Below are 25,851 nucleotides of genomic sequence, written 5' to 3'. Positions count from 1 at the left end.
TTTTTTTGACTCTGTTTTCCACCTCTGAATTTTTTGGTCCAAATGCTAACAAAAAAAAAATAAAATTACTTATTCAAGGGAATTAATTCATATCATAGACCCAGAGAAGACAATGTATATCACAGAATTCTGTAACTATGTGCAATTATATAGAGAGGGAAGGCCCTGGTTAAGGGTTTTTCTTTCCTGATGAACCAGAGATCCTGATTATTTTTTTTTTTCAAATCAAGATTCATATAATGATTGGATTAAAAATCTGATTAATCAGGTAATGTTTTTTTCCTATTTCTCTCTTACTCATCAGATGTGTCACGATCTTACAGAGACTTTTGAAGATGATTTGTGAACAAAAACAACAGGCAAGCAAGAAATGACTGATACTCTTAGTTGTTTATGTTAAAGCCATGGAAAATATGAATTTTGCATGAGTCCCATGAAAAAGGGCAAGCCAGACAATTTCACTCGTGTGGCTTGGGGAAGGAGAGGCTTAGAGAAAATGTTATTACTTTGGTTTATGCTTGAAGTAGAAATTAAATTTCAAACAAAGAGGGCTTTGTGGGGTTACATTCAAATAACTTTTAAAAAATATCATCTTTCTGAATTATTTGAGGTAGCTAAAAGTGGCCAAAGGACCTCTCATGAGCCCTGACTGTAAGAAATAAGTGACCACACATTTTGGGGAGCTTTTCTTTTTCGCCAGGAGTGGTTTCCCAGCGTTCTTTTCTTTCAAACCCACCTCGAGCTGAGAACATTAAGTAAAGGCCAGGACACTTTCAAGCAAAGCTGTCTCCTTGCATTTTTGAAAAGCCTGAGATCAGCTCAGCTGGTTAGACCAGGGTCCCAGTAATAATGTTGTGGGTTCCATCCCTCCATGGGCCATTCGTTTAAGAGCTGGACTTGGTGATCCTTGTGGGTCTCTTCCAGCTCAGAATATTCTGTGACCCTGTAATTCCCAGAATTTAATGGCAGCTGCTGTGGCTGAATTCCTGTGAATCTTTTGGTGTTTCCTTCTCCAAAGCAAAGCAAGTGGACCTGCCCTGGGAGTGGGATTTGTCATAAATTTTTCATATGTTTGTCATAAATTTATGTGCTGGGAAAGCTTCATCCCAGTGACCCTCTGCACAGTGTCGCAGAGAATGATTTCCCACAGGCAACATAATTTTCTCTAATTTCTCTGGCATTTCCCCATGGAGGAGCAAGGCTAATTCCCCTGGGAAGGGTCTGGATGCCAGGCATACTCCTGCATCTCTCTCTTGCTTTGCCATGTGGACACACTGGTGCTGAGGAAATCATTCTGCCGTGGAGCCAGCATTTCAAAAGCAGATTTCTATTTCAAATGCTGAGCCAGGATCTCCCCTTTAGTGGCTACACATCACTAGGCAGATGTAACGAGGGAGGTTGTTAAATAGAGCTTTAGGTATTTAAGTGTTAATAATCCCTGCCTGGAAATCTGTTCCCAAACCTGGAATGGCAGTAAATGTTGTAATGACAGTAAATGTAATGACAGTAAAATTAATTTGGAAACTACTTTGAGGAAGGTGGATGAATTGAAGAGGCATAAAGGCCTGCTGGGTAGATGAGTTGTCAGACAAGCTGGGAGCCTGGTTGTGCCTCTGCTTCTGCCCTTCTCCTCGACCTTGGGAAACTCCCTTATCAAAGTGCCTGCTTTTATAAAAGTTGCCCTTCCCTGGTGCCCAGACCTCATGCAATGAGGTCACAAGCTTGGGAGGAGCCTCTGGTTGAAATGTAATTCAAATAACACACAATGCAGAGGTGCAGTGAGAGGCTGGGCTGTCCCTGATCTCCCTCTGTACCGTGCAACCCCCTCCAGAAGGTCCCTGGCAGGAATCCTTTCCAGAAAGAAGCTGAAAAGTGAAGATAAAACGTACCCGTTGTTTGGAATTCAGCATCCCCATCTCGACATCATTTTCACAGCTTTTGGCCTTAGATTTGCAGAGTTTTATGAGGCACATTTTTATTCTCAGTATGAGATAATAAAATGATTTAGGGCTTGGCACTAGGTTGAAAGGAGCAGGTAAAGTCCTTCCTTCATCAAAGTAGGACAGCCAGAGCTTGGCACGTGCAAACTTCCACTCCACATCTGCATCCTCCTTGGGAAGGCAAGAGGGGAAAAACAAATCAACATCCAAATTAGTAAATAGGAAGGAATTTAGCTATGACAAGGACAAACACACAGTTAGGAATTGACTAGAATCAGATTCTATTTACCAGAACAAGGCCCCTGCACAAAACGTGTCTCTTTGTGGTAATCCCCAAATAAGGAAAATTTAAACAAAGCAGTGAATAAACAGAGAGTAGAAGTCCTCCAAATATTAGACTATTTCCTATTTCCTTGGATATCAAAGGAATTGTCTCAGCAACCACTTTGTGCTATGCTGATAAACGAATGGGTCAGAACACAGACAGAGTCATGGAAAGCAGAAGAAACTGTTGTGAGCACAACAACAGACTGTGTGTGATTAACTGCAAAGCTGTTTGTCACCTCTACCACTTCAGTAGCCAGGAATCCCCCACAGATCAGGTCACTGCATTCTCCTGTCACCAGCTCATTTCCTCATGGGTCCTCTTTTCCATAGATCAATACACTTTAATTCTCCTCCTATGCACGTCCTGTCACTGCTGAAGGTGGAGAAAAAGTCCATCATGCACTGCCTGTGAATCTCCTTCATGAATTGTCAAGGTGGGCCAGAATCACTTCCAAGTAACAAGGGCAAAGTTAGCAAATATTTTATGAATCTGCTTGGCATTTATACTGGAGGATGGTCAGGGCCATGTATCAGGAAAAGAAAGGATGAGATACAGCTGCTGAAAAGCTTCTTCCCTGTGGTTTACATGGTTTCAATAGAAGTGTGGGTCTGCCAATGCCCCGTACTCATTTACATCTGTGTTCTGCTGAAATTAATAACCTCTGATTACCCTGTAGCTCTGAAACTCAGTCAAAAACTGGCACGACACAACAGAGGTTAATTCTGTCACAGTTACAGCAATATGTCTTCACTTCACTGCTGCCCTTTGCTCTTCTCATGGTTTGAGGTTCCACCTCACAGAAGCCCCAAGCTGAATTACAGACTAAATCACTCGTGGACAGTTGTAATGCCTTTCTGTTAAGCAGTTAAGAAGTACTGCTGATGGAAGCAATTCTGTTTTATAGCTGGCTAAAGGATGTTTCTTTCCCTAAGTGCAAAATTTGTCAGGACACACCAGCACTGGAGGCATAAACAGAAGAAAACCAGAAGCAGCTGAAGAGAGAAGTTCAATGGAAGGCAGGAGAACATGGACTTGTCACTCCAGATGACAAGCAAATCATGTCCCCACTGTCCCTAATGGAATTTAATTCCTAAGAAACGTCCGTCCTCTGTCACTACTGACTTTGCTGCTCTCAGATAAACACAGTGGCAAAAGGGACTTTCTCTGCAGTCTCCATCCCTGGGCTATATTCAAACACATGTAGATGTGGCACTTAGGGACATGGTTTAGTGCTGGATTAATGGTTGGAGTCAATGATCTACAAGGTCTTTTCCAACCCAAACAACTCTGTGATTGTATGACTGTCTTTAACCTCACTGCTGCTGAGGGACTGAAGTGAATTAGGAGGAGATGCACTAGTTTTTCCTCAGTTAGGAGGATCAGGGCCAGGCAGCTCACATTTGTTTTCCTTGGTGACAGTTACAGGTAATCTTGAACCAAATTTTGAAAATTTCCATGCAATCAAGAAGGATGACAAAGCATTTTGCCAGGGAACTGCTCATCACAAAGGTTAGACTAGAAAGTTAATATAGGCCACCTATTCAGGTATTTTCAGAGTTTTATTTTCTTCAAAAACTCTCAAGAGCATCCCTGTCTGCTATACTGAACTAGAAAATGCAGCAAGAGACTGAGACCCCTTCTGAAGTAAAGCTTGTTTCAGGTGAAGAAGATTCAGGGAAATGAAGAAGCTTCAGGAAAATGCTTGTCCTTAAGTGATTAGAAACCTTTGGAGAAATGGCTCTGCTGCTGCAAGCAGGAAGATTCTGGGGCAGGGAGCACATGTAAGGTCTCCCTGACATTTAGACTTTGTTAGAGCACACACAGGATTGAGTTATATTTGCACTACAGTGCATGGATGAATCAGACATTACAGTGAGAAAATATTTTCAGCTCTGGCCTTTTTCAGTGTCAGGCTCTGAGGGGAGATTAGGACAACTAATTAATACAAACCCGACTGCAGAAGTTTGACATTTAACAAATCAGAAGTAAGAGGTGACTCAACATTAACATTCTCCAAATAATGTATTTTTTTCTGCCTTTATTTAGAATAGCAGAGAGTTGTTTATGTCTAAAGCATTTAGCAAAACCCACTCTGCCAACAGCCACACTACTGAGCCAGGCTGGGTAAACCCTGCAAATGCCTTTCTGAGAAACTATTCCTTTTCCTTGAGGGCTCTGTTTATATGCTTTAAAAGTTGTTTTTTGTGAATGTCCAGGCAGTTATAATTTTCAGACCTAGAGACTCCTCAAAAAAAAAAAAAAAATCATCTGAATCAATTTTGTGTGCTTGGTAGCTGGAAAACATGGAATTTTTAAATATATATACATGAGCTTCAGTTCTACATGGGCTGGAGAGTTTAAGAGGGCAAAAAGAGAGAACAGGGCAAAAAGCCAAATGAAATATTACTTTGTTATAAGCAAACAATGCAGTTAAGGCAACACATTTGGAGAAGTTATCACAACCAACACAGGGAATAAAAAATACCATGAACAACTTTCATTAAATACATGTAAGGGAAATTGTGTTTACGCACAGAGGGTCATTAAAAACAAGGAAGCTGAAGTTGTTCTAGAAATGATTCACTGTTAATGATTAATTCAATTATAATTTGGGGACAGACTCGACCTCAACTCTTGCACAGTGTGAGATGTGTGGTCAGAATCCTAATCTTGGACACAAAATAAGCTACAGCTTCCTTGTTTGTTTGTTTTAGCATTTTCATTATCAATAATTAAGCACACTGAGTCTGTAACCTAATTTCTTTTCTTACCTCGATTTCCTGATAGGAGTTGTTGATCATGGCTATTAACATGTTGAGCAGCACCACCACCATAGTCACGTTATAGACTCCGTAGAGCACATATCCAATATTCTCAATGAATTTATGGTCGTACTTCAGCACCACAGATATCACTTCAGATAAGCCAAATATTGACCAGAATAAGGTTTTAAAACTTTCTTCTACCCTGAAAATAAAGCAAACAGTTGCTTTGTAGAGTTGGCACCAGGTGCTAATAATAAAACAGCAATACACTAATATAAATATATGTCTTGGCACAGTTATTGTAGCCCATTATCCATCACCCAGGGATGTGCCAAATCATATTTCCTCATTTGATAAAGAAATATGATTTCTGATTAATGCTACAAAGGTCCAGTGTCCCCTGATTTGCTCCATCTGTTCTTATCAGGTGCATTATTTGTCACATGGATTTTGTGTCCCTATTAAGGACAACAATTCCATGGGAAACTTGCAGGTTGAAACTTTTTAGGTAGGGCTTTTTGCTTCTACTCACTCATTCTTTTCTCATCCAGAGAAGACAGAAGAGTCTGACCTCTTTATATAAAGTTTCCAGGGCAGAAGAGAGGACTGGAAAGTTCTGATTTGTGGCATTAATATAAAGAACACAGAGTGCAAATATAGTCAGACCATAACCTGGTTTTCTTCCCATCCTGCTTTGGACTGCAAGCAAGTCAGACACCCAAGAAGTTGTAGCAAAAAACTGAAAATAAAAAGTGGTAGAAGATGTTGCAGAGAGGTATTTTGATTTTATTATTATCCTTGCTTGAAAGTAGAAAGGAATCAGAGGAAAATAAAAGATAGGAAAAAGAGAAGGGAATAAGCCAACGAGAAAGAGAAGTGGGGCTGGAAAGAATGTGGCTACACTGCCAGGTCAAAAGGAGAGTCTGATCCAAGGAGTCAGGGCTATGAGAGGCAGAAGGGGAGCAGCCACAGCTGAAGAGGAAGAAAAGGAGGAGGAGGGATGTGGCACATTTTGAAAGCAGTTTGCTTAATTTTTAATTAAGAAGGCATTTTGCCTTTCCCAAGAAATCCTTAGCCTGTTAACAGTTAATTGCTTCCTCTCTGCTCCTGCCTGCCAGGAGCAAACACCTTGAAAGGAAACAATGCCACTGACAAATTATTTTGAGGAAATGTTTTTTTGCTAGAGTGGCAGACTAATCCTGCTAAATCTGTTTATAACAACAGCTTATAGACACAAACAGTGACATATCCTACAGGACCAATAAACTTTACATAAACTCCAGCACCTATTGCACCATTCGTGAAAGCAAGAGAAATTATTTTCCACCCTTTGAAAGGCTGGGCAGTTCCTTTCTGCAACAGCAAACTGGTATTTACTGCCCATCATAATTTAGGGTATTCCATATTTCAGTTACAAGTAGCAGTAAGACTGCAGTAAGTATTCAGTGTAATATTTGCAATGTATAACTGCACTGACCAGTGAGGAGTAACCTTCAGTAGTGTTTTGAACAGATGTTGCACCACTGCCTTTAAAATGTGGCTTTTTCCTCCATCTCCATGATCCCAAGAGTCACTGACACCGCACTCACCCCCCCTGGTTGCTCTGCAGGACTGCAGAGACACTTGTGGGCTGCAAGCAGGTGCCACCACTTCTCCACTTGCTGGACATTTCCCCTCCTGTGCCACTCTGCTGTCGTGTCCTGCCCTGGCCTGCAGCAGAGCTGACCTGGCATTAATGTGTCCCCTTCCCTTCACCCTGTGGCAGCAATCTGGCCATTCAATAAATGTTGTTCTTCCCAGCTAAAGAACACCTGTAACACCAAAGATCCCTGGCATTGAAACCCACCACATAAGGGTTGAACTTGATGATCTTGGAGGTCCCTTCCAACCCAGCTGGTTCTATGATTCTATAAGTAATTTTTCAAGCTAATAAAAGCCATAACCCCCAGCCTGGAGCCCAGCTGCCCCCCTGATATTAACCTGCCTTTTTCATTTGGAAATGTTCCCGTGCTTTTCCACCCTGCTGGCAGATTTTAATACATGTCAGCTCTGCTCCTTTCTCTGCAGCTTAAACATTAACCTTTATACTTCAGCAGTGCCAGATTCTCCTTGAAAAGTTAATTGAGGACTGTGAGCAGCCTTGACCACCCTGAGAACCACAAAGGCCAGAGCAGCAGGTTCCTGTGTGATGTCCACAGTCCTCATCTCCAGGGTCAGGTAAGTGGGACTGAGAAGGTGGTGGAGAGGTTGGCCTGACCTGTAGCACCCCAAACTGGTGCTTAGCAATGCCCCCAGGCAGACACAAGACTCCCTCTTGCAGGTGAAATGCTTCTAAGGAGACTTGTACTAATCCATCCCTACCCTCCAAAAAAGGCTGGGTGGCTCTTTCCTTCTCCCTTTTAAATTCCTGTGAAATTCCAGGAGATTTGGCACAGGTTGCAAGGAACATCAGTGGGGCTTTTTTAGGAACATTTCACTAAAACATGAGAGGAGGATGTTTGGAGCCAAGCTCCCAAAGATCCCAAGATGTGTCTCGTCGTTGCCAGATAAGCAATTTACCCCCTTCCTGTGAGGTCAGCTGGTGTTTTATCCTTCCCAAAGACAGACAAATGAAGGGAAGGAGGAAGTCAGGAGTCCTGCCCAGACTGACAGCTCCTGGCAGCAGGAGGGGCTGGCAGTGACAGATTGACTGATGCTCCTTGGGGAGGTGGGTTTGCTGCAATCTCCCTCTCTGCTGTGAGAGAACCAACTGTTGCAGTGGGGAGACAACTGAGATAATTTTCTATTTGTTTGTCTGTTTCAGACCTCAGAGTTCAGTAAAACCTCAAGATTTTGCATCAAGGAAGAAAACAGACCATAGACAATAAGCTAGTTACAGATTTTCCTCACTTTTGTAAAGAGCAGTGTGCTGTTATCAAAAAAGATCACAGCAAGGCTATGATTTCATGTCAGTCTTGTGCCCTCCTCTCTAAGAAAGCTTAAGGCATCCTTTCAGATTGATTTCCTTAAATGAGCTGGAGAACTATCACTGCCAAAAAAAACAGTGCAGCCAATATAATCTACAAAACTATCACATTTTGACAAAGCAAAACAAGTAGAAAAAAACCTTCAAGCCTCGAAGCAGCATTGGCTCTGAACAGTGAGTCACATTTCCCTTTGGGGAGAGGGAGACAGAAAGCCTGGTGTTGTAGCCTTCAGCCTGATTTGTGATGCACAAAGTAAGAGGAACACAATCAGCCTTGCCTCCATCTCGATTTTGTTTGCATGGCATGTTCTTAATTACAGGCTGTTTCAAGAGCTGTGTGCTGTACACAGCATATGATAAACAGATAAACATAGCTGGGGGTAGAAATGGTCTGATCTTTAGCATGGAAGAACCTCCAAAAATTTTTGAAAGTGTCCCATGGTTAGGTAAATAATCTCTATATTTAGCTCTGTGGAGTAAAGCCCGCTACATTTTTATTTCCTTTGCATCCAGAACATCAAAATGGAAGAAATGAGAGAAACTTTGTGTAATAACTCGATTCAGAGGCCACTGGGGTGCTACATTCTTGCTCTGTAGGTAACAACAGAAGAGAAATCAAGCAGGATTTCAGAAATGTAATAGCAAGGAAAGGTGAAAGTCAAGTTGCACCAAACATTCACTAACATTAGAACTTAGCAAGCAATTCCCTCTGAGTGTGATCTGCACAAAAGTACACTCTTTTTTCTGCCTACATACTGTCCTGGGAAGGTGTGGTTTTCATAAAAGTGTAATTTGGAGTTATTTTAGTGAGCAGCTCTTTGTCCAAGGGTTCCCACTGGGCCCATCCAGGGAGGTGTCGACTCAACACTCCTCGAAGCTGCCACAGTCAATGAAATGCCCAAATCTGCGGGGTCTTCTTCTGTCACAACTACCCAAGTGACCTCTGAGAATCAGGTCCCACAGTCAAATAGTCACATTTGTCAGGGCCAAACTTGCTTGCTGTAAAATGTCACCCATCCTCATTAGAATTCCCAAACAACCCCCAGGAAACGCATCCGGCGATGTCGCTGAAGTCGCAGCCACAGAGGGGTTGTGAGGACACCAAACTAAGCAACATTCTTCTTAGCCCTGGTGATTTTTCAGGGAATGAACAGCTGAGCTCCTTTTTTAGCACTAATACTGGAATCTTCCTCCTTTTCACATGTGAGTTAATGGCAGCAGGAGCCACAACCTTCATCAAGGCCCACAGACAGCCACAAAAAATAAAAGAGGAAACATTACTATAGCTGGTGGCTGCCCATCTGCTAAAATAACCTTGTAATTAGCTTATTAAAATTGTTTGAGACTGTCTGCCCCAGGGGCTTCTTGCTGAATGGAATGTCTAAGAAGGATTTTCGGGAGGAATGTAAATCTATTCTCTTTGTTTCATACGATGAAAGGGCTCGTTTTCTCTGATCATCATTTGACATTCCTGAGTATTTAAATAGTCAGAAGAAAGTAAGTATTTTTAAAATCTCTTCCAAATTCTTAAAAAGAAAGGTTTATGCTCATGGAAAATTTGCTTTATAACAACATGAAGTCCCTCCAGGATAAGTAGTCAGCAGGCTGAAGTTAAGGAGGAAGAGCTCTCCCCAGCCCAAATATCCCCCGGGCATTTGAGCAATCTTTACTCCACTGAGCAGTCATCATTTTTAGTGAATGTTTGCTCATTATTTCAATCAAATGATGGCAACTCCTGGAAGATCCACTTAGCTAATGAGTACTAATAAGAGAGTTACTGTGTATCAGAGACTGGAATTTGTCAGTGACGTGCCTGGGGGATACCACAAGTGAGGGTTGCTGTGCCACCAGGCAGTCAGGGATGGCAGTGACTCAACTTCTCATTAAGTCTTATGCTTCAAGGGCATCTCCTTCTCTTCAAATCTGAAGCAAGTCACAGTCCACACACTCAATTTTCTTCTCCCTCACCGCTGAGCACAGATAAATGTAAATGCATCTGGTCTCATAAATCCTTCCATTAAAATGCCCCCTGAGCCTACAGGAGAGGCCTAGGAGGCATATTTGGCTCGACTAGAGGAAGCAAATGTAATGTTACAGGTTACATGTGGCACAAGAGGGTGGTGTGGTAAACCTGGAAGGCAACAGCCACTTGCAGGACAAAAATGATGCTGAAAAGGCCCTTTCTCCCAGAGGAGTGATGAGCTAAGCCCCAAGCTCTCTGTGTAACATGTCAGAGAATTGACACATCAAATGCAGCATCAAATGTCTGCTCTGCACCTGGAAACCACCGTGGGCTCAGGCACTGCAGCTCTGGGGTAGTTTCCTGGAAGTCAGCTCACAGAAAGGGGAAAACATTATGCCAAGCTTTCCCTCACAGACAAGCAGGAAAGTCCCCACTGTGTCCCTAAGGCACACAGCTTTCAGATGGCCTCTGTTGAAAAGTTCCCAGTCAGGACTTAGAAACCACATCCCAGACACCCTGGTTTGTTTTGCTCTGTTCTGAGCACCATGACTTAGCAGCTGGCTCTGCAGAAGTGCACCCAACAATCACAGCTGCACTCAGGTGATGTCCTAAAACAGATCACAGAATCACAGGACATTCTGAGTTGGAAGGGACCCACAAGGATCATCAGGTCCAACTCTTAAGTGAATGGACCCTATGGGGGTTGAACCCACGGCCTTGGACCTCAGGGAAGCAAAATCCTCCCTTATTTTACGTATGTTTCACTTTGCAGTTTTAAGAACAGTAATCTTAGGTTTAACTTCTTCCCCACTGCATCTCTTGACACAATGAACTGAGCATCTTCACAAAACATTCTCCTGACCTGCTATTTTGATTTCCAGAAAGAACCATTTCTGAACTTACTCGGCTCCCTACACTCAGGCCTAGGGCTGGCTGCCAGGGCTGGAGCTGTGGGTCGAGTTTCCCCGTCAAAACCTGGGTGTGATTCCCCCCCAACAGAAACCACCAGAGCACCAGCAACAGCCCAGAAGGGATTGAGCCTTTCTCCCTTTTAGATTCCTGTGAAACCACATGAGATTTGGCACAGGTTGCAAGGAACCCTGGTTGGGCTTTTTTAGGAACATCTCCCTAAAACACAAGAGGAGGATGTTTGGAGCCAAGTTCCCAAAGATCCCGAGACAGGAGGGAACAGCCGCTCTCCCCACAGCTACTCACGTGGTGAACGCGGGGTTGTACTTTGCACCAAGGTAGTAGGAGTAAAGGTTGAACATCCCGATCATGAAGGCGAGGAACACCATGATGAAGATGACCATGAACTTGAAGATATCCTTCACGGTCCTGCCCAGGGAGATCTGCAGGGGGCCGAAGCTTTCGTTGGCTGGAAGAATGTAAGCAATGCGGGAGAAGCTGAGTACCACAGCTATGGCATACAGGCCTTCTGAAATGATCTGGGGATCCGAGGGGAGCCACTTGTTCCTGGCTAAAACAATACATGTACACGGGGTGTTAGTAACAAAGAGTGGTAGGTGGAAGCTATCACCATAAATGACCCTTTTCTGCACCGAATCTTGGCTTTGGCCAGGAGTTAAAGACAAAAAAAACCAGCTTTGGAACAGTTGTGCACTGAAGTCCTCAGCATGTTGGAGAATTAGTGAGTTAGTTGCGTTTTTCACGCGGTAAAGATGAGAAATGAACAAGTCACTGGGATTCACTGAAGCCACACAGCAAAAAAATAGCATGGCTCTAAACAAACTCGGTATTTTCTGTTTGTTGAGTGTCAACTGTGCTGTGCCTTTTCCACGTGAAGCTCTTGAGATGGAGAACCAAAAGCACAACACAGCGGAGTATAGCTATAGATTTTATACAGGGCACTGTGTCAGTATTTGGGAAGGGAGACTGAGATCTCTATCCCCACCACTAGATAAGAAAGTTAGGATTTGTTCAGGTAAAGCAGATATATATATATATAAAAATATATAAAAATATGTATAAAATGTATAATAAAATACAGATAAAACTGTATAATTTTCATGTTATCTTTACATTAAAACCAGTTCTTCAGTCTAGTCACTCTAATATTTTTACCTAAAAAAGCTCCTTGTTGATACCAGATATGCATCATTTACTTAATCTACTGAAAATTTGAACATTTATATTAATATGGTTTATGAGCGACCCTGAGTCAACTGAGCTTCTTGATGAAAAGACTGTGGCTCAGGGCTAAAACATGTGATATCTTTAGGACCACAGCAGTAAACTTAGACATTATTTGCAGCAAAATCTGAACCAAAGGAAGAGCAGCAGATGGACAAATTCACAGAATCTCATTGTGATATTCTGTTCTGGATCCTTTGCACCTTTGGATCATGAACTCACTTTAAATGGATCGGCAGCAAACCAGAGAGGGAAAAACTCCATCATCTCCATGGCCTCTCTCTTGCTTGGGCAGAAGGAGGGATGTTTCCCTTCAGGGGGGACATACCAAGCAAGGGGCTGAGCTGGTGGGACCACCAGGCTGTGGGGTCCAGCTTCGTGTCCCTGGTGCTGTGTGGGCACGTCTACAGCGGATGAAATCTGCTGCCTCAGATCCCCCTCTCCAGCCCAAGCACATCACTGGAACAACCACCTTACAACTCTAGGGAGCAAATGGTGTTCCTTGGTGCCCATCTCTGGAGCTCCTGTGAGCAAAAATCCTCCTGGGGTTTGCTCAGGGTGACAAGTAAAGCTTGCAGAGGAGTGCAGTGGATACAGTCCCCATGCTGTACAGCAAATAAAAACCATTTCAGCCATCAAAACCAATGTTGTCTGGGCACTGCTGCTGCTTTAGCACTTACAGATGATTTAGGCTTTACAAAAATACAGGTTTTGAAGAGCAGCAGCTTATGGATGTAATTGCTATTTTTATTTCCATTATACAGGTGTTGGATGTAACAGAAGCGCGGAGTGCACCGACAGTTAGAGATGCAGCCCCACATCCTATATTTATTCACACATTTCCCTCCTCTCACATTTGGAAAACCAAGCAGGTTACTTCATCTGTAATGCAAATTATACTCTGCTCACTCCCAGTTCCTGATTATCTGCTGCTCAAGCTGCTTTTTCAGGATGTGATTGACCTGAATGTAGACTCGGGACAGTATCAGAGACTGAGTGAGGCTCAGATCCTTTCTGACTGTTTAGGAAGATGGCTGGAATGGGTAGACTTGGGAAGAATAATTTGGTTTAATTAGAAAAAAACCACATAAATATCCCCAAAAAGAAACCTGCTTTCAGCACTGCCACACATTAGCCTAAAAGAACGGGAAGTATTAGAGAACAGAAAGCACCTTACCATAGGTAAAATAAGCAACTTCAGGGGGAAGTGTGACGTTGTTGAGGTCATCGTCTTGAACGTACTGGTCAACGTACTGTTGTGCTTCAGAGGCTTTGAGGAAAGCCATGAACCTGGCAGTGAATGATGCTACAAAGATGGACAGCATCCCAAAGTCCAGCAGGTTCCAGAGATGCACCACATATTCCCGTGGCCCCTCTTCCCAGATCTCCTTGCACTCTGACCAGATCATACCTGTGGAGGGGACAGGACGTGTTTAACAGAAGGTGTGTGTATGTTCAGACACAGAAGGTGTGTTTGTGTTCAGACAGACCTCTTTCCTGGCCAACAGTGGCTTCTAAAACTGAAGCAAATAACTCTTTAATTTAACTGAATTTCTTGAGAATGGTTCACGCCACCTTTTCTTAAAAATTCTTTCAAAGTTTTAGCTCATGTGTCCTTTTGTGCTTATGAGGCAGAAATTTCAAAATATCACTATATAAGTCAATGGCAAAGATGATTTCTGGTGATGACAGAAAGCAGAGTTCAGAAATTCTGATGACACTAGAAAATCCTGTTGCTGCTATATTTGGGAAAAATGTGGATTTCCTCTCTTGTTCCCAAAATCTTCTTGCCAAATGGTGCCACTGAAGATGGCACTGCTTGCCCTGCTGCTGTTTTTCTCCTTCCCTGAAGTGGGTGGGTTCATTTTGAGAGTGCAAACAGAGCTGTGCAAGAGAAAAGATCCAGGATTAAGTTCAGTGTGATTAAAGAAAGGGTAAGACAGAAGTTCTGCCCTTGCAATACTTTTCATAAAGCTTTTGGAATTAAATAATGATTTTCCATACATTAAACTCTGATCTACCACTTTAAACACTGAATTTAGGATTTCTGACAACAGACTCACAGATAAACCTGTAAATGCCAAATTCAGTGAGTTCAAATGTTTTGACATCTATCTCCTATTGGGAAGTGCTGGGGCAGACAGGTGAATTCAGTGGGCAAGGATTCAGGGCAGATTCACTAATTTACCCAACCTTCAATCACAGCAGGGCTCCAGGGTCAAACCCTGCTCCTGAATAGATAAAGTGTTGGAATATTTAACCCACTGATAAATATTCCCTGCACTCTCCCCAGCCTGTTTCCATAGCAGCAGCAAAATTCTCGTTTAATCAAGAAGGAGCAGCGCCTGCCGATTTCCACGTGGCCTCCTGCAATCCTCTCCTTCTTGTGAACTCCTTTCATCCTCTCTGCTGGAAGCTGTCGTGGTGTGGCACAGAAATGCAATTGCTTGGCTGCTTCTGAGACTCCTGGAAGCACAGGGTGTCCCAGGAGGGGCACTGGAAACCTGGGTTACAGGCAGGGAAACAGGTCAGTGGGAATCCAGCCGGAGGGTGGAGGAGTGAAGAGCTGCTGCTGTCAGTCCCTGTGTGCAGGGAAGGATTGAAAGAGAGAAAGGAAAGCTGAGCTTTCCACAGCCCCATCAGCCAAGGCACAGCTAACCTGTGACCTCCACAGCCCTGAAGTCTCCAGGTGGGTGCCTGGAGATGTGCCCTGATACAGGTTATGCCCTGTATAGATCTGTCTTGGGAGAGAGCCTCAGAAACCAATTCTTCCACCCTCTTCCTTAGACTATTTATTATTAAACCTTATTCATGGTGAGTGGCAGTTTGGGATGAAGTTTCTGCTTTTACTCAGTCAAGTAGCTGGGGGCTTGAGGAGGGGAGCTGGGAGGTTCCTCTGCTGCCCTCCCTCTGCTCAGCACTCAGCAGATCTGCACAGGGAAGGAGTTAAAGAGAGAAAGGAAAGCAAAGGTTTCCATACCCCCATCAGACAAGGCACAGCCAGCCTGTGACCTCCACAGCCCTGGAATGTCCCTGGAGATGTGTCCTGACATAGGTTATGCCCTGTATAGATCTTTCTTGGGAGAGATCCGAATGCTGAGTAGAGGGAGGGCAGGAGAGGAACCTCTGCCGGTGCTTGGCTGAGTAAAAGCAGGAACTTCGTCCCAAACTGTCACTCAGCACGAGCAAGGTTTAATAATAAACAGCCTCAGGGAGCAGGTGGAAGAATTGGTTTCTCAGGAATTTTCCTGGAGCGAGGATGAAATATTAAAGGAACATTTCCAGCTTTAAAATGCTTTTTAAATTCCCTGGAATGATGGATAGGAGCCATTAGCCCTGCGTGTGACGCGTGTGTGTCGTGTAAAGGTACTAAAGCTCTCCAGGAAAAGTCACGTGGTAGCATTGCCCAAAAAAGCACTCCTCCTCTGATGACCAGAAATGACTTTTCTGGTTGAAATATTAACTCTCCCATCCAAATTTATTTCTAATCTTGCTCACTTACTATACCTAAGTCACAGATTAATGGAGCAAGAAGTGTCTAAAACTGAGTGGACTGACTAAAATTAGAATCACTCAGTGAAAGTATCACACTATTGGCCTATAATTATTCTTTTTGCCAGCTCTGTGGCAATCATTTTTTAAAAATGTCTATTAAGGACAAGCAGAAAAGTTCCAGTAATTATTCAGTCAGTACTGCTGGATAATTGTATATACATTGGGAGAGAATATTTCAAAGCTTCTCCTTAAGTAAAAGTACTGAGAAGAGAAAAAGCAGCTAAAATTCAGGAGATGGGACGTAAGGTGGGATGCAAGAAATAAGGGAAGGTAAGTAGGTAAAGCAGCTCTGCCAGGATGTCTTTTAAATGTGGTGTTTCTGAGGCCCCCACAGGCTCTGCCAGAGGTCATTTCCCTGAGTTTGATGCACGGAGATGTGGGATATGAGCAGCTCCTGCTCTCCAGCTCCTGCATGTCTCTTATTCCCCCCACAGCAGGAATGATCAGAAATGTCACCTTGATGAGCAGGTCTGGTTTCAGCAGGGGAAGGAGAGTTAAGCTACAGGCACAGCCCATCTGGAAGAAAAATGGGAGTGTGCAAGAAGTGCTGCTCACCACCTGTGCACAGAGGAGCAGTTTGTCAGATTTTATATCCGCTGGCCTGGGACATAAATCAGGAGCAGCTGATGCTGCAGAGATGCCTTTGAGCCTTCCTGCATCCACCAAAGGCTGTTGGATTAAGAGATTAATAGTGCTCAGACTGCATCTATCCAGAGTCCAACTGCTACCCTGGCTGCTTTTGCAGTGGGGATTTTGCCTCTTGCAATAAAACCTCCCTGCTTTCAGCACACACTTTGTCCATACCACTTATCAGGAAAATCCCAGCCTTCCTCATCTGAAGGCAATGGAAGGGAAGACCTGGCCACAGGGGAGACAGACAAGTCCCAGATACATGAGCCAGAATTGCTGTGCCCCATGTACAAAGGGGGAAGCTGGTCATGGTTAACATGAGATCCCCATGGGCCCACTTCTGGGGCTTGTCCAGGTCCCTCTGGATGGCATCCCATCCTTCAGGTGTGTCAGCCTCACCACTCAGCTTGGTATCAGCTGCAGACTTGCTGAGGGTGCACTAGATCCCTTTGTCAATGAAGATATTAAATCCCACTGGTCCCAGTATGGGCCCCTGAGGGACACCACTGGTCCCTGATGTCCATCAGGACTCTGAGCCATCGATCAGCACCCTCTGGATGTGACTGTCCAACTACTTTCTAATCCACCTAATAGTCCACTCATCAAATGCATCTCTGTCCAATTTAGAGAGAAGGATTTTGTGGGGGGCAGTGCCAAAGGCTTTACAGAAGTTCAGTTAAATGACATCTGCAGCCCTTCCCTCATCCACTTACATAATCACTCCATCATAGAAGGCCACTAAGTCGATCTATGTCAGCCACTTTTATTTAATTATATTTCTACTTACCTATAAATATTTATAATACCTATAAGCTTTTAGCACCAAAAAGCTGATCAGTCACCACCCTTAGTGCTTTCACAGTCCTTAAAGTTCAAGGTCACACGTGGGGCTCAGTAAGTGCCCAAGTCCCTGTGCCAGCTTTGAGCCATCTGCACCAAACTTTCACCTCTAGGATTGCTGAACCATTGTTTGAAGCTTTCTGTAGGCAGGCAGGTAAAATGGCCAGAGCAGATTGTCAGTGCAGATGTAGGCAGTCATTAGAAAATCTCATTATACTCAGGAGTCTGGACAATGAATCACTTTTCTTCTCCCGGAAAAGTGAAAACCTTCGCTTCAAATGAAATGTTTTCTTCTTCATCTCTCAGGAACTCACCAAGCAGATGGATACCTACTGCCTATAAGGAAAGAATACCTAGTCTAAAATCTAATCATCTTGTCCAACTGCTTTAATATCATTTTAAAAATATATCTTACAGGCTTACTCTATCCAGTCTGGCATCTATTCAGTATTTTCTAGCCTAATATCCTGGATGGGATTCTGATTATTGCAGGGACAGGGAACAAAGAAACAGTGGCCAGGAAGTCATCAGATAGAGCAGCCCTATCCTATTTTTCAGGGGATTTAATGCCATCAGTACTTATGGAACAGTGGAATTATTTGCTGCAAGAAAAGAATCCGAATCATGGTGGTGAGCAAAAATAGATATAAAAGAGGTGGAGAAAGATTCTGCAGAGTTGATAAGCTCAATTTCCCAATAAATCCTCCTGAGCTTGTTTAGATTAGTGGTTCAAGCTGACTGATCTGCCAGGAATAAATGAAGCCTGGAGGAAAAGTAATACATCTGGATCTGCCTAAACTCCTTGGAAATTTAACCTGTGCCTGTGACATACTTTTTGCACTTGAAGGGTTCACCCACACGAATCCTTACTTTATAATTGTTGAATAACTTAATTTCTTCTAAAAGATTTGAGCTCTGTGCTGTCCTCTCACCAGCAAGAATTTCACGCTGGGGATGTCATAAAATCCAACTCTTACTTGCCTGGCAGTTTTCATCACTAGATCTCAGACTGCATTGCAAAAAAAAAAGGCCAATAACATTATTTCCATTTTGCAGACAAAATAACTGAGGTTCAGTGAATTATAATAGGATCATAATAGGATCCCAGGGTAATAAATCAGGCAGGCTCCCTACGCTTTCTTCTGCTCACTTGAGATGGAGCAACATCCTAGATTGAAGCTACAACTTTCTATTATAATATTACCTTCTTTAAAATGCAGTGATTAAACCAGCAGAGGCAAACAGGCAACATCTATAGCATTGACCATGGAAAATGGAAAATCAGGAAAGTGAGAATTTGCCAAGCATCCTTCAACAGTTTCAAAAGCAGTGACAAAAATTACAGGTTTTTATCCTCTTTTAATCGAAATTCTGTCATCAACCTCCAGGTTTATGGTGGTTTGTTTCCAGTTTTGGGGAGTTTTCTTGGTTTAGGGGTACTTTTTTTTTGTTTGTTTGTTTGGTTAGTTTGGTTTTTTGGTTGGGTTTGTTTTTTTTTTCTCCTTTTCCTTTGTCACGTTATTCCTAAAGAGCTCAAATTTCCCCCGAGGGCTTGTAGACGTCTGGTTTGACTTACCCAACACCCACTTCATGATGAGCAGTTCCGTCCAGGAGAATTGAGTTGTTTTGACTCTGAAGATCTGTTTGGGGTGATCCGTGATGGTCTCGTTGGGGAGATTTTTGACTCCCTCGAACCGATCGGACGCGTTCACCACCAACAGCCCCAGGAAGATTGTGAAAGAAACTGCGTGGGCCACAAACTTCATGAAGGGGCTTCGGAGGGTCCGTCCCAGCTGCAGTGGAACACAAAAAACACAGAAGATTTTAACTGTTTTGTTTGTTTTTTTTTTTTAATTTATCCACCTCCTGGAAGTTTTTTCCCTATAAAAATTTGAATATTATTCTATTCCTATATATGAACGTTTGAATTTTTTCCCATAAAAGTTCCCACGAAGTTGCAATGTCAAATGCTCTAAGAGAAAGTACTTTTCTTGGAGCTATTTTGGAGGAGAGCAAAAATATGAACGTTTGAATTTTTTCCCACAGAAGTTTTTATGGTTTGCCCAAGGTAAAAAGGATTCAGAACTTAATTGTGGATCATTAAGTAAATAGGGTTTAGATTTGTTCCAGTTGTTGTTTGCTATTACTAAACATTATGCACTGGATAATTTTCTATCTTATATTGCTCCTTTAAACCCACATGTAACATCTAATTGTCCTGGCCATATGGAGGGTGGAAAATGAAGAGACAGGACATTTATATGAGAGACATGTTTGTTTGTATATGTGAGTATGAATGTCCTTATTTGTCACTATAAATCCTAGACCCAATTCTCACCCTTAAATCACTGTTATATATTAGAATCTTTTATTAATGTAGAATTCTTGCTTCATTATCAATGTGTAAGAAACAACCTTCTGTCTAAATATTCTCTAGCAACGCTTTTAATACTCTTTGCTTCCATAATCTTCTGTCATAATTACTACAAAATCTGGGGAATCACTCCCAGAACACAAGGATTTATTTCAGGACATTAAGCCAAGAACCAGAGCAGCAGGTCTCTTCTCTACAGATAATATTTGTTCCATTTTTCTTGAGAGGCTTTCTTTGTCAATGAATTTAAGTACCACTCTTTTAATTTTACATTTTCTGTGAACTAAAAAAAAAAGCAGTACTCCCAAAAATGTCAGAGTGGAAGCATTTTTAGGAGCACTGGGACTGAAGCCTGTGGTGTTGGACACGACAGGGAGCAGTGGAAGAGCTGTCCTGGATGGGCCCTTTGCAAACATCCCTCAAAGCAAATTCCCCTTGGTGGCAAGGTATCATCAAATTTTTCTTAATATCTACTGACTTAATCATAAAACTCCATAAAAATATGAAAAAGGACTGAAAAAGGAAATTTCTTGGGTTTTTATTTATCTCTTAGGGTAGATTAGTTCAAAGCAGCCCAGCTCTCTGGTCACTGAGGAACAGGAAATATTTTAAAAGTAGAGCTCTTGTCATTATATTTTCAGGCAACAGACTGTACAATTTTTCTGTTGCAATCTTTTATCTCCTCTTTTGATCACCAGTGAAAAAGGTTTTGGAGACTAACATTTCATTTCAAGAGTCATGGCCTAAAAGAGGTGGATGAGTCAACCTGGATATTTCAGGACAGGACAGGCTTAAACTTCACAGCTCTTGTCAACAGTTTGTGCACCCAGAGGTGAATGAATCACTGACACTAAAACTGGTTTTAAAATAGACAGTTCTGTGCAACTGAATGCAAAAGAACACTTAAAGCTGAGATGCAAACTCCAGTCAATACTGTTCACCAAGTTTTTGAGGGGGTATTTGGTATGGTCCAGTCTAACCCCACAGAGCTTTATTAAAGAAAATTCTCTACTAGGGAGGAAAGGTTTGAAAACAAGTTTCTTGCTAAGATGCATGAGGGAAGGGATTATTTTGAGATATGAATTCCTCTATTATTCTATGTGGAACTGCAGAATTTGATCATCTTAAGAATGTGACACGCAGTAGGATTGGTCAGGGCGGCTCCCATAAGCAGTACTCCTCATTAGAGATTTCCCTCATTTTTCTCACTGCCTTAGTCCAGAAATTAATCCCTGACTCATTCCTGGGCATCAGTGTGTCTTTTGAAACAGGCCTGATTTAAGTCAAATATCTTAACTGATTGTTACTATGGAAAAAATGTTTCATTACCCAGCTGTGTATCAAGATTGTTTTCGTCAGTTAAAACCAAGTAAAACACTTGTAAAGTTGACCAGGACAAAACTGGGCTGCTCAGAATCACAAATCCTCTGCATCACACACAAATCATCTCTAACACCCCCATCCTTTCAGTGGATCTGCTGCCTGTGGGAAATTTTCTGCAGTTACTCTGTGAGAGGATCCAAAGCTCATGGATCAACCCCCAGCCCTGGAACTTAATAAAGATGATTTAGGGAGAGGTACCAGTTCAGGGGGGGAAAAATGCATTTGTTATTCAGTTATTTCTCCCACAATCAAAAAATCAAGACTCCATTGTTCTGATCAAGGCAAATCTATGCATTGAAAGACAGTCCCTGGCTGAAAGAAATGTCAATTGGACCCTGTGCTAGAAGGTTACATGTTGTTTTTCACAGTCTAAAGTGAGATGAAAAGAAAGGAACACTGAAAAGTGAGAATGCATGAAAGGTTTAGAGTAATGAAATCAAAGCTGGTGAGAAGTTATATCCCTTCCCCTCCATTTTTAATTTCAGCAAACCTCCCTCAAGAAATTAAATACACATAACTTTTGCAGGAATTTCTTTTTTTCTGTTGTATAACCCTTTTATTTTTAAATTTTTTAACCTCGGTTTATTTCTCCTTAGTTTTCATGCCTTTCATTTAAATTCTCCACTTATTTCTGGTCTAATTGTTCTTCCCACCTGTTGCTATATTCAAATGTGACCTCTGTAATTCTGAGAACACACCCCAAATGCTGCTGTTGGCTGGTTTGCCAACTCCCAGCACATTCAACAAAGGTGAAGGAAATTAAAGAGCTTCTTAAATCCCTGCTAGACTGGGGTCTGCCATGAGTGAATCCACGTGGTAATGCCACACATTAATTCCCTTTACAACCCAGCCCAAACCACCCTTAGCACAGCCCAGCTTGCACACAAACATCTCTTTGTGCAACTCTGGGGTCCTGTCTGTGATTCATAAAAGATGAGGGGCTTTGTGCTGGTACAAACCTTGAGGAGATGAAGTTGCAGTGCCAACTGCTCTAAGAGAAAGTACTTTTCTTGGAGCTATTTTGGAGGAGACCAAAAATTTTTATTATCTTGGACATCCTGAAAGACTGTTTTTCTGATTGTGCAAACATAAATCTTTTCAAATTATAGTTTTTCCTTAACACTTGGTCGTGGATCTATAATTTTTTGGGCTGGATAAATTAAGAAAGGATTCCTCACTGGTTTTTAGAGGAAAGGGGAGAAAATATTTTCAAGACTGAATATATTATCAGTGCCAGGGTCACTTTGATCAAATTTAAATACCTGTGATAAGCCTCCTGCAGAAGATGTCTACCTTGTAATGGATGATATTACTGGTTATTGCTGAATGTGAAATGATCTTCTTTTTCTGTGGCAAGAGTAGTTTATTTATCACTCAGACATACACCTATTTATCTCCACTTGTTTGAGGAGACTCTTTCAGGATGGAAACCTCTACAAATTTCATTCCACACCACATAATCTTTATCTAAACTAAAGGTTGGCTCTGGTCCTTTGACCTCTGGGTCTCAAAAACCCTTCTGCTCCATCTGATCTGTATTTAGTTACACTGAATTATTTCAAGTTTCATAATCTTTTCTCTCAAAAGCATCAGGATTGTATGATTCAGTCTAATCTCTGCAACACTAAGAAGTTCCCCGGGGCTTGCCAGACTTTCAGGCCCAAGTGCCAAAATAATGCTCCACTAACTAAAACCACAAGCTCAGAAAGGAGAAGGAAAGGGAAGAAAGGAGACCTGGAAAGGGGAGGAACCTGCAACAAAAAGTACATAAAAGTAACAAGAGTTTAAACATCACTAAAAGAGCAATGAGGATCTTCTCCTTTAGTTATTTCAAATTTTGGTGGCTTTTATCCTTTCTTCACCCCACTCCTGTGTTGTTGCCTCCTATCCATTTCTTCCTGTTCTTTTCTTGTCACCCACTTTATTTCCCCACCATCCCACCTTTAAAAAGGATGCATCTCAAGCCATGCCTGTTAGTTCCAGGTGTGTTTGTCAAGCAACACCTCAGGCTTGCTCTCCCCTGGGCAACCTCAGAGGGTACCACGAATCGCTTCCCAGCAACGTGATGGAAAAAATATGTGACTTCATTCCACGCCCTGGATGAAATAACCACCCCCTGCACCTTGCTGAGGCTGTACCTTGCTGCAGGGAGCGATCCAGTAGGCTATGGCAAGGAAGGGCAGGCCAATGGAGACTCCAAAGACAGCCAAGAACTTCACAGCTATGGATTGCTGCCGTAGGCCCGAGAGGTTCTCGTACCACATGGTGAGCAGCTGCTGCTGGCAGTTGGGGTGAGCCACAAACTGAGAGGGAAACAGAAATAAAGGTGTCAGTAGCATTGCCTGAGGAGGAAGAGATTTCAGGGAGCACCCTGATGAACTTGCCCACAGGACAAGGCAGGGCATGTATTTATTGTCCAACACAGCTCAGGGGGTCACAAGCAGAGAATTGCAAACCAGGCACCCAAAATCCCCAGGTACCGGCAGAAAGTGTTCCACTTCTCCTCCTCGTCTTCTCTAGAGAAAAAGTATTTTTTTTCATGATGAAAAAGCACAATGTCTGGGCTAAAACACAAAATCTGTTGGTGGAGAGCACTGACAAATTGCCTCTGAGCAAGTTACTTCTTGGGGTAATACAGTCTACACTGAGATTCAGAAAAGAAACAGAGGGGCTTTGATTTCAAGCTGAAAAAAAACCCCTGTGGTGACCTGTTGAAGACTTAGAGCATTGGCATAGTAGGTTTACACAGCACTAATATTATATTGTTGTATTCACTGCATGAAGACCAAAAGTGAACCATCCTGCAGGGTTCTCCTGTAAATTACGAGAGACCTGACCAGTATTTTACTACTTTAAATGCTTCATCTCAGAGTACCTTTCAAAAAACGACAGCTCCTTCTTTGCTGATCAGACAAAAAGACAAATCTAACAGCAGGAGGGAAAAAACTGTGGTGCTCTGGTACAGAAAATACATGTTTTGTATCCTGGAACTGAGACTGTTCCTCAGTTTATTGTTCAGAGGTAAAAGACAAGGCAGCAGCAGACAAGGGAAAAGGGCAATTTCTCAACAGCAAAATTACAGCAACACCAGATCCCACGTAAGAGTTTTATAATAAAAGATTAAACTATTTTATGTTATCCTTCAAGGTGATTGAATTTAGAATGTGACTACCCTTAATCACAAGGAAAGGTAATTAAAAGGCAAAACAACTGAAAGAAAAGATGAAAAATAAATATGTTGCTAATGCAGATAATTGCACTGGCAGAACCGAGGGTTTCATTTATTAGTTCAATGGCTGAACAAATGTTCCTGGGAGGGAAATGTAAAATTTTCCACTGTTTCAAGGAGCAGAACTTTCTGGAGGTGAAGGGGAGGACGAAGGGGGTCAAGAGAGAAAGAGAGGAGGAAGGAAGAGGTTACTGAGGGCTTGGTGACCAACCTTGCCCTGTGTCAGCCCTTTGAGCTTTACCCAGCTGGGAGATTTCAGCTGCCTCCTGTAGTTTTATTGTAACTGAAAAGTAGAGAAAATTCTAACTAAAAGCATCTAAAGATGCTTTCATCTTTACTATCTGTGAACTTAATGGACTCTTTTTGATGTGTTTGCATAAGAACAAAACTGTTAAATGCAAGTTTAAATGATCAGTTCCTCACTGGTGCAGAATGAAATACAGTTGCACAGTAATTAGGATTGCTGTGCAGTAGCACTTTTCCTTCATTAATAGCACATTAGCAGCTATTTAAAATGTGCTTTTTCTGATGAATTAGGCTTTGGGGTCTACATTTCTCAAAAAGAGAAATAAAAAAAAAAGCCTATAAGACTTATTCAGTGGTAAAGTCAACCAAAACCAAGACATTTGATAGGTACTTTTGACCTCCTTTGTCTTTGGAATTTTTCCCCCCCATTTTAATATGCTTTCTTTTAAGCTGCTTTCAAAAATAAGAAAACTGTCAAAAAAGGTAATTATAAATAATGAGTTGTAGTCCTTCTGAGCATTTAAAGTTTCCTGTGGAGGTGATGACAGCAGTACCACAAGGAGGCATTTTCTAATGTCCAGTGTTTGTGCTGATGCTGCTTGGGCTCTTTATCTTTCTGGTAAATGGACAGAAGGATGAAGTGGAAGAAAGTTCAACAGAGAATTTATCCTTTCTGTGAATTTTATTTTCAGATGTGATGAATTCAACAACAGTTGTAGCAACTCATGGAAAGGAGAATTACACTGGTAATTGTGCAGACTTCTGAGATGAAGGGCCCAAGAAACATCCAGGCTTCCTCCTCTTGCAACTGGTCATTGCATTATGAGAATTGTTTCAGACAAAGGAGCTCAGTTGTCCTTGGCAATGAGACAGTCAAAGACTTCGGCTGGTTTGGCATTTCAGAGAATTCATCAGACATTTTAATCTGTTCATTTTTTCCCCTTTGTCTGGGAACAGCTACAATGAAAATACAAATACAGGAAAATTGAGAAGGAATCGCCATAAAACGCAGTTCAGTGGAACAATTTATTTTGTGTGAGGCAATAAAGACGGGCAGCAGGCCATGGAGCCTGGATGGTGTTCATCTCCCTCTGATTATCACAAAAACGAGGGGAAAAGAAGATAAGGAAGATCAGAGCACGGATGGGTTTTGATCTGTTGTTTGCTTACAGCAAGCAGGGCAGTTTTTCATTATGTTTGCTCTCTCAGATATTAATGAAACACGCAGTGACCCCTGGCCACTGCCAGCCCTGGCCCCATCAACAGCTCAGACACTGATCTTAGGTCTCCCCAGAGATGTTACAGAACCATCTGACTTCCTCTCTTCTGGAGAGGAGCAGAGCTGGAGACAAAAGCTTCGAGGCAGAATCCTTCAAAGGGTGATGAGAAATGGGGGGGGGGAGTGATATTGGATTTCAGAGGGCTGAACGCTGCGGTGCTTTTTCAGTGTTCCCATTAAACGCTCTTTTCTTTTCTTCA

At 42.3% G+C, this 25,851-nt stretch overlaps 1 protein-coding gene across 1 annotated transcript in view; it reads right to left on the bottom strand.

Moving 5' to 3' along the window:
• The window catches only part of LOC108507787 (short transient receptor potential channel 7-like), a gene marked incomplete at its 5' end in the record, with an annotated part of 41,179 nt that overhangs the window by 4,852 nt on the left and 10,476 nt on the right, over positions 1-25,851 (bottom strand). Inside the window, 6 exons of the mRNA XM_017836049.1 lie at positions 1,890-2,111; positions 5,040-5,235; positions 11,177-11,441; positions 13,293-13,526; positions 18,717-18,933; positions 23,036-23,200. Of these exons, the coding sequence (XP_017691538.1) occupies positions 1,890-2,111; positions 5,040-5,235; positions 11,177-11,441; positions 13,293-13,526; positions 18,717-18,933; positions 23,036-23,200 (1,299 nt within the window). The remainder of the gene's footprint in view (positions 1-1,889; positions 2,112-5,039; positions 5,236-11,176; positions 11,442-13,292; positions 13,527-18,716; positions 18,934-23,035; positions 23,201-25,851) is intronic.

This window comes from Lepidothrix coronata, unplaced genomic scaffold (assembly GCF_001604755.1).
Source record: "Lepidothrix coronata isolate B3197 unplaced genomic scaffold, Lepidothrix_coronata-1.0 Scaffold269, whole genome shotgun sequence".
NCBI classification, from domain to species: Eukaryota; Metazoa; Chordata; class Aves; order Passeriformes; family Pipridae; genus Lepidothrix; species Lepidothrix coronata.
Note: the sequence above shows the minus strand (reverse complement) of the source record. Positions and strands in the feature narration are given on the sequence as shown.